The sequence below is a fragment of the Rhinatrema bivittatum genome, chromosome 9 (genome assembly GCF_901001135.1).
Source record: "Rhinatrema bivittatum chromosome 9, aRhiBiv1.1, whole genome shotgun sequence".
Lineage (NCBI taxonomy): Eukaryota > Metazoa > Chordata > Amphibia > Gymnophiona > Rhinatrematidae > Rhinatrema > Rhinatrema bivittatum.
The window spans coordinates 83,535,754-83,548,103 of NC_042623.1; the positions used below are offsets into that span (position 1 = coordinate 83,535,754).

General features: G+C 38.3%; 1 protein-coding gene across 4 annotated transcripts in view; it reads left to right on the forward strand.

Annotated features, from left to right (window-relative positions):
- Positions 1-12,350, forward strand: part of GRM8 (glutamate metabotropic receptor 8) — a 1,288,815-nt gene that overhangs the window by 1,106,027 nt on the left and 170,438 nt on the right. For all 4 annotated transcript variants that reach the window (XM_029616204.1, XM_029616205.1, XM_029616207.1 and 1 more), the window contains exon 8: positions 604-1,539. In XM_029616204.1, the coding sequence (XP_029472064.1) occupies positions 604-1,539 (936 nt within the window). The remainder of the gene's footprint in view (positions 1-603; positions 1,540-12,350) is intronic.

Consider the following 12,350-nt stretch of genomic DNA (forward strand, 5'->3'; position numbering starts at 1 on the left):
GAGCAGTAAAATAGCTAACACTAGCCCTGTATTTTGACTCTCTGTACTTCACTAAATGGACAGAGACAGAAGTAGATCCCCAGTAATATTAGGATTTGTGCCATGATGTATCGTGATCCATGTTTACCTTAATAGCGGTTAATTACTTTCAAAATAAGGTGCATTTATTTCCAAATTAAGAGCCTGGTTAACTAGACTTCTCCCCATAGACACAGAATGGGGAAAAAAGCTTTATTAAATCAAGACCTAAATGTTTGAAATCTTATGGCATTTTGATTTGTAAATGATTAGGTAATAAATTCCCTTCAGGGAATTTGTTTGTTTTAAACCTGATTGAAGTCAGTATATCTTTTAAGGAGATGTCAGTTTGGTCAGCAGTAAAGAGGCAAATGGAAACTACACTTATGGTTCAGATGACGTGGGTGATTTATGTGAAGCAATCATTTAATGCTTTCATCAAACCAGATTAAGGGAAAGAAACAGGTTTTTTTGTTATGGTATTTGTTCTGTCAGTATGTGTAGATTTATTATGTAGTAACTAGTTTTGCGATATTATTATAATGGAGGAAAATGGAAGGTTCATTGATTTTTTTATGTACACAGGTAGGAGATATGCAGTGGACTAGTAGAGAGCATACTCATCCGGCATCGGTCTGCAGCCTACCATGCAAACCTGGTGAACGGAAGAAACCCGTAAAGGGAGTGCCTTGCTGCTGGAGCTGTGACCGTTGTGAAGGCTACCACTACCAGATGGATGAGCTGACTTGTGAGCTATGCCAGCGAGATCAGAAACCAAACATCAATCGAACAGCTTGTGAGCCTATCCCCATAATTAAACTTGAATGGCATTCTCCCTGGGCTGTCATGCCTGTGTTCATAGCTATTCTTGGAATAATAGCTACCACCTTTGTCATTGTAACATTTGTTCGGCACAATGACACTCCTATTGTGAGGGCATCTGGGCGTGAGCTAAGTTATGTTCTACTGACTGGAATTTTTCTCTGTTATGCTATCACTTTTTTAATGATTGGAACTCCTGACACACTAGTCTGTTCATTGCGACGTATCTTCCTGGGACTTGGCATGTGTTTCAGCTATGCAGCCTTACTTACCAAAACAAACAGAATCCATCGAATATTTGAACAAGGGAAAAAATCTGTCACAGCCCCAAAATTTATAAGCCCTGCATCTCAGCTGGTGATCACTTTCAGCCTTATATCAGTGCAGCTCCTTGGAGTCTTCATCTGGTTTGCCGTTGATCCTCCACATACCATAGTTGAATATGAAGAACAGAGAACAGTTGATCCAGAAAATGCTAGGGGAGTTCTCAAGTGTGATATTTCTGATCTGTCACTCATTTGCTGCCTTGGATACAGTATTCTTTTAATGGTCACATGTACTGTTTATGCAATTAAAACAAGAGGAGTTCCAGAGACCTTCAATGAAGCCAAACCTATCGGATTCACTATGTACACCACCTGCATAATTTGGTTAGCTTTTATACCAATATTTTTTGGTACATCACAGTCAGCAGAAAAGGTAAGTCTTTAAAATTATTATTACATAGAGTATTAAAGGTCACCTTTAATGTAAAAAGACTGCAATTTTACATTACTCCATTACAAATAACTTTTTTTACGATGTCCTACAATTTAGCAGCATGTACAATCTAATTTTCTCAGAAAAAGCATGTTTAAGTTAACTTTGAAAACCATCAAAAGTAAAAAATAAGTAACTATGTTGCTGTCAAATTATTCAAGCTAACTTATTTTGTGTTTACCTATGGTTTGTTGTGTACATCTAAAAAACATTGTTAAATAATTAAATATATTATTTAGCTAACATGCCAGAACAAAGTGAAACTAGCAATATATGCAGTGCTGTTTGTTAAATAACAACAAAAAAAGACCCTCAAAAGATTTTGACTTCCATGGCCTTACTATGGTTCTACTCCTGCTGGCCACAAAAGAACCATAGCAGCTTTATTTATTTTGAATTCTACTTTTCCCATAATGGGCATTAAAATAACTTGTCAGTCAGTATGTGCATGGTAAATACTTTGAAAATAAAATTAGCAACCTAGCATAATATATTTTTACATAAGGGTTCCATATTCATAACCATTGAATGATCATCTCTTTATACCTTTTAACAGTTCCAATCAAGGAATGCCTCAATTTCACTTTTTATGTACTAAAAACTGAAAAGAATTACTTGAAACACAAATTTTTTTTTGAGACTACTAATAATAAACTTTCTGATCTTTTCTTTATGGGAATGTAATAGCTGACAACTTGAGGTTAAAATGAAATTGAAATGCTAATATCCTGGTTTTGCAATTCAAATATTTCTTCCATTGCTGTAATTTTTTTATTTTGTAACTAAAAATATGACATTTTTAATTGATCCTTATGGCCATGGGCACAATTGCACAGTCATGAGTACAATTACTGCAGATTGTTCACCTGAATGAGACAATAACGAGTCTGACTGCTGTTCATATATATGTATGTACATTTCCTGACCAAATTGTTTGTAATTTCTCAATTTATATAGAACCTTCAGATTTTCATATTTTACAAAAGACTAGCATGTTAATTGAAATTATTTTCATTTAATGATAAAATTACTGACATTTTATGTTTCAATTTTTCAAAAATGTTAGTTAAAAGACTATCAATAAGTTGCTACGATTTGTGTAAAATCCGTTTTCATGTTTTGCAGTAGATAAAGGGGCACACTGGAGATGTTCAGTCATTTAAAAAATTATGGGAAGCACCACCACCATTTAATATTTTGTTCTGTGACATTTCTAATCTTAAATGTTGAAAACAACACATTTTTATTTTGTTCCGATTTTCTGATTGTGTGTGCTAAATGCTTTTTGTGCATGCCAAAATGCAGAAAGAACAAAATGGGGAAAAATGGCAAAGAAATGAAAAACAAAATGAAGCTAAAGTTTTTCTCATCAGCACCACTAGGGCAAACAGAACAAACAGCCATGCATTAATGGTAGCAGAGATCTTGGATTAAACCTCAAAGAGTGTCATATCCAGGGTTTGCTGAAATACTTTTATGACAGCAACATGCGACTTCTGGTCCTGAGTCAGAGATGAAATATTTTTCTTTCAAAAGGAATCATATTTCTAATAAATTCCATCATGTCATTGGCATGAAGAGACAAATATGGCAATGGGAGAGGAGTTGAAAAGCCCTGCTCCAAGAAAGGCTGCGGTGGGTCTTCAAATTAATATGCCCAATTGACTGTATATGCAGACATGTATTCTTGCTTTACTTAGAAGATGGAAATTAAAGTCTGTGCATGCAGAGAGATAAAACAAATCAGAGGCAGGAGACACCACCAAACAGTCCAAATGAACATGGACATGTATTAAAACCAACCAATCCCGTGAAAGAAAAACACACACTAATGTACTAGTCCACTTTCAACTACACCTTCTTTCATATGAAAAAATGGAACTTGAGGTTTGGTTTTTTTATGTGAGACATCCACAGTATATAGAAATGTCTTTGTGATAGATATGTGTATTTTATTGCAGTGAGATAAAAACTATGACTAGCAAATTTCCCTTGATGATCATAACCCTATAAAAGTATATGTACCGTAAGAAGCTTCCAATATTGCTGGAATATATGTTCAGTTTCAATTTATTGCCTCTGCTTTTCGAGCAAAGAGAGAACAAGGGGTAAGAATGCATAGGAGAAACTAATCTATCATAGACATAATGTCACTTCACAACAAATTGAAAAATGGATAGGGATGTGCATTTTTTTAAATCGAAATGGAAAAAATTTGAAGAATAAGTTGGTTAGGATTGTTGCACCCAAACCAAATTAATGTGGTCCTTAAAAAAAAAAAGGAATCTTTTTCAATTCATTCAGTTTGGCACCATTAAAGCTCATGGGGGAAGTAAAACAATGCATATTTTTATAGCTCAAGGTAGACAGAGCAGAGCTGGTTGGGGACAGGGTAAGGGAGGAGTAAGACCTTGTTGAAACACTTTTTCAACCAGGGCAACTTCATTTGTTTCTGGTAAAAATGACACTATAAACAGTCACCTCTGTTGGATCTCAAAGCAGAGAGAGAGTAGAAGTTCTTAAGCTCCATTCTTCAAAGTTCAGTTAAAGAAAAAGTTATAAAAATGAATTAAAGAGCAAAGTGTGTGCTGTGACAGTGTGTCCTAGTTGCAGTTTGGAGTGATAGTAGGAGAAAGATAGGAGAAATATTGTAATGTTTCAGAGTAATGTCTCCAAATGGGCTTCTTTCATGTACACCATGTCAAGAATAGACCTCATTGATAACTCAGGGTATGTTAAACATGATCTCACTCTCTCAAATTTTCTGCAATTGCTCACCTCAGTACTTACATTGTGCCAAAAAAAGAGCTTCCTTTTGGAGTTCATCAGTTAATTTTGCAGCATTTCCTTGAAAATTATTCCTTTTTCTTCCAGTTTTTGGTATGCTCATTTTGTGAAACCTCTTGATTTAAATTAAGGGGGTATGACATAAAAATAGCACATTATTTCTTTATTTCTTTATTTATTTATTTATGTATGTATTTGTGAAACACATTACACATATTCCAAAGATCAAAGCAGACACTTAGAAAATCAGTCAAAACAAGATCAAATATAAAACATCACAAAATCTATACATAAAAAGGATAAAAACATGACAAAACAATACAGAAATGAAATATCAAATATAAACATTTATCAAATAAAATTATAAAAAATAGAAAACAATATTAATTAAAAGGTACTACTTGCCAATTAAAATATAAATGAAAAAGTACTGCCTGCCAAGTAAAATGTCAATAAAACGTAAGCTGAATATCTAAAAACTATTAGCCGGAACTAAATATATGTAAATGCTGTTGTCTCCAAATGTTGCTTTAAAAAGGAAATTTTTCAAAGTTTTTTAAAACAAAGTGGTATCTACTAGCAAACACAATTGTAGAGGAAGAGTGTTCCAAAATGAGGGGCCATTTTACCTTCAAGGGTCAATATAACTATTCCTCTTTCTCTTAGATTATTTTTATTAGCTCGTGTGATCTGTCTTCTGTTACTGTGTGTCCAGGAACAGAGTCACCTTGCCTAAAGTGATACCAGGGTTATCTAGAGCTGTAGTTTTGATTGGTAGTAGGAGAAAGATTTTAATTTCTCTGTTAGAGGGATACAGTACATATCAACAGGGGTAAGAGTTGAACAGGCAAAGGATAGTAGAAATTGACTCTCTGTTTCAGCATTGGCATGACTAGTGTGCACTGTGCAGTGACTGTGACAGATAGCTTGCTCTGCTCTCTCTGTCTAAAGGAATCAGTGTATTTTTAGTGAGTGTGTATGTGAGACTTTTCCACTCAGTGTACATGGTTAGCAAGCATCAGCAGTGTGTGCTCTGTTTCTATGTGCATGTCCACACCACTGGGTATACACTGAAACACAAAAGAATCCCCTATCTACTAGTGATCTGTTTCTAATAAATTCCATCTTGTCACTTTAGAATTGAATGCCCTACAAATACTTCAAAATTCTGCAGCAAGGTTGATCTCTGGACGATCTGTGAGAGATCATATTTTGCCAGTGTTAAAAGATCTTCACTGGTTACTTCTCTCCTTTATAATTTCTTATAAAACCTTGCTGTTGGTACTCAAATTGATGCCACTGGATGTGCTGCCATGGACAAATGTCCTACTTCATCTTTACAATCCATCACAAGGTTTGTGATCATCACAGTGAGGTCTCATATATTCCATCTATTCATGACGCATGACTGGCTGATGCCAGAGAAAGGGCTTTTTCTGTTGCTGTCCCTGTGCAGTGGAATTCTATCCCTTAGGAACTGCAGCTATTTTTTTTTTTTTACTTTATTTTCTAGTAATTTAAGATTAATTCAAATACAGACATATTCAAATACAAGGAATTGTATCTTATGAACTGCACAAAGACATTTAAAGTAATGTTTTAGACCTATCTTTTTAGACTGCCATTTAAGCGAGTAGAGTTTAATACAGGGAGCTTGTTGATTCTGTTTTTGTTATTTTGTGATGATTTGCTGATTACATTTACATTTGTTTAATCTGAATTATGCATCTTATATTGTACATTGTCTTTGGCTTCGATAGTTGCAGTAGACAAGTGAATACAAATGACATGAAATGAAATGGCATCAAGAGAAAAATGTGACAATGGGAGAAGACTAAGAAAGTCTGTGTTATGGCTAGCGTCAGTCTCGAGCAAGCACTCGAGGCTTGGCATACCAGGGCTCTCTAGGTGGAAGAGAAGTGAGGTGTGCCCTTGCGGTGGTGATGACGGTCCAAGTCTTGGCCACCCTGCCGACCTACACGCCCAGGGACACCACAACATTATGCTGGTCTCTGAATGGTCCTCTGACCATTCCCAGCCCTTTTGGACCTGCCACAGGGAGCAGCAGAGGTGGCAGGCCAGACGGAGGTCAGGAAGGCACAGGACTGAAGCGGTCAAAGCAAGGTCTTGGAACTCGGAGCAAGGCACAGTGGAGTTCAGGATGAAGACAGGAACAAGAGGGATGAGCTGGACCCTCAGGTGCCCTACACAGCCCACCATAAACGGCCGGTCCCAATGGGTTTGTCGCGGACCACACTGTCGCCTACGCGCTCTACACTACCAGGAGGCTGGTCGCGGGCTACAAGAAGAGCGGGAGAAGCTCAGAAAGTCACTAGCACAGGGTAGTGGAAACCCCTCAGATCCTCCAGAGTCAGAACTAGGCAAGGCAATGAGGAATCTGCAGACTCAGAACACAGGAGGAGACTCTCGGAGGCACGGGTCCCACTTTCTGGTGTCTGGACCAGACACAACAGGAACACTGGAACACACAGGAAGTCCAAGGGAGACATAGCCTAGGTAGACTAGCCCCTTGCCGAAGCAAGGACTGAGTGAAGAGGAAGTCCTTTTATAGGACAGGAAACAAGCAACTCCCTGGGATGAGTTCAGATGGGCCACACCTGGCTGGCCCTATAACTGGAGAGAAGAGCTGCGGGCTGACCCCTAGAGAGAAGGGCAGGGCCCAAACCAGGAAGTCTAGGCGAAGACTGAAGCAGGCCTCAGGCAGGCCCCGAGGACATTGAAGGCCTCCCAGGCCATGGAGCAAAACCTGGGCAACCAGATCAGGCGAGGCCCTGGCTACGGAGCGGCCTCCAGAGAAAGGTGAGAGGCCTCCCGTAGCTCCAGCTAAGGAAGGAATCGTAAAAGTCTGCTCCAAGTAAGGCTATTCCATTAGAGAAAGCTGGGGTACACATTAGCAGCAGTGGTGATATTGAGATGCACAGGAGCATGAGGACTTGGATTCCCCTTGCCAAGTTCAAGAGGGATTTTTTTAAAAGTGGGAAAACAGCTTGGGATGCAGGGTTGGGTGAGAAGCTGGAACAGCAGCCACTAGCTTCCATTTCCATTGCTGGTATAGTTCGAGGGCAGAAGAAGTCAGTGGATGGTTACAACAGCAGTGGGTGTACACTAGCAGGGCATCAGTCAAAGAGAGCATAGCACACTTTATTTCCTTCTGACCAATGTGCAGGAGAAATTAGAAGAATATACTAATTCAGATAAATCATTGAAGGATCTTAAAAATTAGAGGAAGGGGATATTGAAAGTCTAGTTGTTGAGGAGCATTTAAAGAACCTAATCATTAGCATGATATCTTATCCAGTGAGTAGCCACAGGCAGCTAACAAAGCCATTGAGGCAGTAAGTGATACTGCAGGGGTCAAGAGCATCTCTTAGGAACTTCAGGTAGTTGAAAGTATGAGAGATTTCCCTGGCCCTTCATCTTCTGGTCTGTACTTAACCCCCACCACCAGTAGCAACACCCAAGGTCCCACAAGATATCACAACTGAGGAGGTACACTTTAGAGTTTTGAAGGATCAGCATTTTGCAGAATTTATTCACTGTTAGAAGGCCATCAGTAGAAGAGAGGGGCTGGGCAATCTTCCACAGAGAGGTGTGCAATATCATTTGTAAAAAACAACTCCTAATATTGTTGGTTTCATAGGAAGTTGGTACTAGTCCAGGGACCCCCATCCTCCACTCAGCACAGAGGTGGAAGCAGGAGAAGCCACAACAAAGTAGAAGTCTGTCTTTCAACCTGATGTCTTCTTCCATGAGTGAGGTGATCAACCTGCAACCCCCACCCCCACATTTATGGCAAGCCAAAATATAGCAGATGGGTTGATAGTCTGCATCACTGTCTATGTCAAGAAACAGGCAGCATAGAAGATGATGGTACAGTGTATCAAGGAAACCCAAAGCAGAACTCTCCTGCCACAACCAGCACCCAAAAACCTCCACTACCCTGGGAGCATGGTAGGATCATAGCATTCCCAGCAGTGTCCAGGATTGCTTTGACAGTAATCTTGGTAATATAATATACTACCAGCATTACTGTCAAAGCAATATTGGCTTCCAGATGTGCCACAGGGACAGTGGCACATCTGGAAGCCAGGTGAAGTAAGAGGACTCTGATTCAGGTTGCAGGGAAAAGGATGGGTTTAGGAGGGTGCTAGAGGCCATCTATAATTTCAGAATTGGAGGGGGTGAGGTTTGGGTGCTATGCCATAACTAGAGTTTCTCTGCAGGGTGTGAGGGGATGACACCTGCATCCCCACAAGGCTGGTTTTTTTTATTTTCCTTGATATAATCAGCTATGTTTATATCTATCTATCATCCATCTCTCTCTCTCTCTCTCTCTCTCTCTCTCTATATATATATATATATGGATAACTTTCAACCTGAGTATAGTCAAACATAGCCAGTTAGGTTTGAAAGTTGTCAGGGTAACATTACCTAGATAACTTTAGGAGAGTATATTCAGTGAATGATTATTCTGCTGAATATCCCTTCTACTTATCTTCCTATCTTTAGCTGAATAAGTTGACCTCTAGCTGCTTTTCAGAATATTGCCCTCCAGGTGTTTTTCTCCTTTGTATATTAGATTACTTAAAACTATTTTCAGAGGACTATATAAAAACTTTGTTATGCAAATGGAAGAAATTATATTTATATGGTTAGAGGGGATTTGAAAATGGCAACTGCAAGTCTACAAATAATATTTATGCTCATATGGCATCATGAAGGTACATAGCGCTGCATATGATCATTTGCAACATTATAATGTGTCTACTTTTAAAAGATTAGAATTCAAGTTGGAATAGAAGGAGATTAGGTGATTTGTACAAGGTCACAGACTTGCTTAGAAATATAAAACTGGACTTTGTAGGTTCACAGTTTTTGAGCTGTAACCAGTTCAGCAACTTTGTGAAATGAAATATAGTCAAGAATAAAAATAAACCTCCAGTGCTAGCATGTGTGTTTCACAAATCTCTATTGACATTAATTACACTACCTTCATATACTATAGCAGTAAAACATAGAGACCATATGCAGGATATATTATACCTAAGGATACTATTCTTTTTATTACCATTTTTGCAATTTACTCTAAGGCATACTGTCAGGATTAAAAGACAGGGGGGGAAAAGTATTTAGTCTATGTATAGGACACACTATATCACCTATCATTGGTATAAAAACAATGCAAGAGAATGATTCTGCTGACTATTGCTTGACTGCTCTTCTTTTGCATTCTTTTGTCGCTTCAGGATTATGTTGGCATCCTGCACAGCTATTGTCAAAAGAAACAGGGCTCAGTAGAAACAGTTCAAAATTACATTGGAAAAATATTTAGCCCCCAAGGAAATGTCACCATAGTACTTAAAGATGAAATCATTGCATATATTGTACACCATTTCTCCCATTCAATAGAATAGTTTTTAACTGAAGATCCTTAAAGGTCAGCTTCCCTTTTGGCTTAAATGGCAGTGCTAGCACCCAATCAAGTGCCAAGCACATTCATAAATAAATGCTGGGGGGGGGGGTTAATGCATTTAGCCAGTAAACTAGCTTGAACCTTATGCTATTCAGCTACTGCATGCCTCTATCTTATATGCAGCAACAGGAACATTGACATGTTTTGAAGTTTTACGTTCCTCCGAAAGCACTTTAAGTGGCACAGTGATGGCTATCACTGCAGAATTATGTGTAGAATTGGCTAAACGATTCAAGCAGATGTTTTATAAACCCTTGCATTATTGTTTTATAAGTTTTGATAGGCAGTTGAATTATGTAACAGGATAGACAATAAATACATACTTATTTTATTAGCAGTGCTGTTATGGCTGGAAACTGAAAGCAAATTCCCTTAAAAAACAAAAGTGGCTTTTAAATAAACATGTCCATGATTTTAATCTAGACAGTGAAAAAAAGGTGCTATGAGTGCAGAATGGCAGATGAAATTTAATGTGGACAAGTGCAAGGTGTTGCATATAGGGAAAAATAACCCTTGCTGTACTTACACGATGTTAGGTTCCATATTAGGAGCTACCACCCAAGAAAGAGATCTAGGCGTCATAGTAGATAATACATTGAAATCGTCGGCTCAGTGTGCTGCAGCAGTCAAAAAAGCAAACAGAATGTTAGGAATTATTAGGAAGGGAATGGTGAATAAAACGGAAAATGTTATAATGCCTCTGTATCGCTCCATGGTGAGACCACACCTTGAATACTGTGTACAATTCTGGTCGCCGCATCTCAAAAAAGATATAGTTGCAATGGAGAAGGTACAGAGAAGGGCAACCAAAATGATAAAGGGGATGGAACAGCTCCCCTATGAGGAAAGGCTGAAGAGGTTAGGGCTTTTCAGCTTGGTGAAGAGACGGCTGAGGGGGGATATAATAGAGGTCTTTAAGATCATGAGAGGTCTTGAACGAGTAGATGTGACTCGGTTATTTACACTTTCGAATAATAGAAGGACTAGGGGGCATTCCATGAAGTTAGCAAGTAGCACATTTAAGACTAATCGGAGAAAATTCTTTTTCACTCAACGCACAATAAAACTCTGGAATTTGTTGCCAGAAGATGTGGTTAGTGCAGTTAGTGTAGCTGGGTTCAAAAAAGGTTTGGATAAGTTCTTGGAAGAGAAGTCTATTAACTGCTATTAATCAAGTTTACTTAGGGAATAGCCACTGCTATTGATTGCATCAGTAGCATGGGATCTTCTAGGTGTTTGGGTAATTGCCAGGTTCTTGTGGCCTGGTTTGGCCTCTGTTGGAAACAGGATGCTGGGCTTGATGGACCCCTGGTCTGACCCAGCATGGCAATTTCTTATGTTCTTATGTTCTTAAGTCATTTGCATTGATAAGCACATCTTTCTCTCCATCATACTCCCACATGGATCTGATAAATTCCATATTCTTACAAACAGCTAAAGATTAGGGATGTGCATTTGTCTAAGACAAATTATTCAATTTCAATGAAATTGCCTAATTAGTCCTAGTTTGGCCACCTCGAAAAAGAAAGGAAATTTTCCCAAAATTTCAGGAAAATTGTTTTTTTTCAGGGTTAGTGCACACTAACCCCGATATTTGGGGAAGGTGAAAAAAAAAAAGGCCCGAACTGCGGGAAACCGAAATTTCCTGCGGTGGGCTGATAAAGAAGGCCGAACAAAAAAGTTCGGCAGAATCACATCTCTACTAAAGATATACAAATAATATGTAAACAGCCAGAAACATAGACAGTAGTGACATTTTTTGTGGGCTATTCCCACACAGTGCATAGAAAAGGATAGGAACACCCAGCAGTGACCTTTGTTTTGTGGAAATAAATGTAATATTAATGCACAGCAATTGATCCAGTACCTAATTTATGTAAGATATCCTGGATCATGCCAGACCTTTTGCATGATTGCAAGTATAACAAGGACTTCCTGATACTCCATCCACCAAAAGCTGGTTGCTTCTGCTGAAAAGAATTTCATAGTTTTCTACATGCAAACCTCTATAGAAAGAGAGCAGGCAAATCAGTTTGAGAATGCTGGGAGACCTAGCAAATGATTTATGTTGTTCAACATAATATGATTTCTTTATCCTTTTTATATTGTGCCTTTTACAAGTGTTCTTTTAAGAGATTGATATCTTGTAAATAACTCACTAAAAGCTATTTATGGAATGGATCAATTTCTGTAGCACCTGTTTTCAAGATCATCAAATCATTTATGAATTGAATTTTACCCTTTTCTGCTGCAGAGCAAATTTATGGAATTGGTCACAAATTGTACAGGTTGGGTAGGGTGGCTCATATTCTTGCTGATAATATTGAAAATGTACATCTGTGTGCTCTTGTTTTGAAGGCACTGTGCTTTAGGGATGTGAATCGTTTTAGGACGATTAAAATTATCGTCCGATAATTTTAATATCGTCTTAAACCGTTATGGAACACAATACAATACAGATTCTAACGAT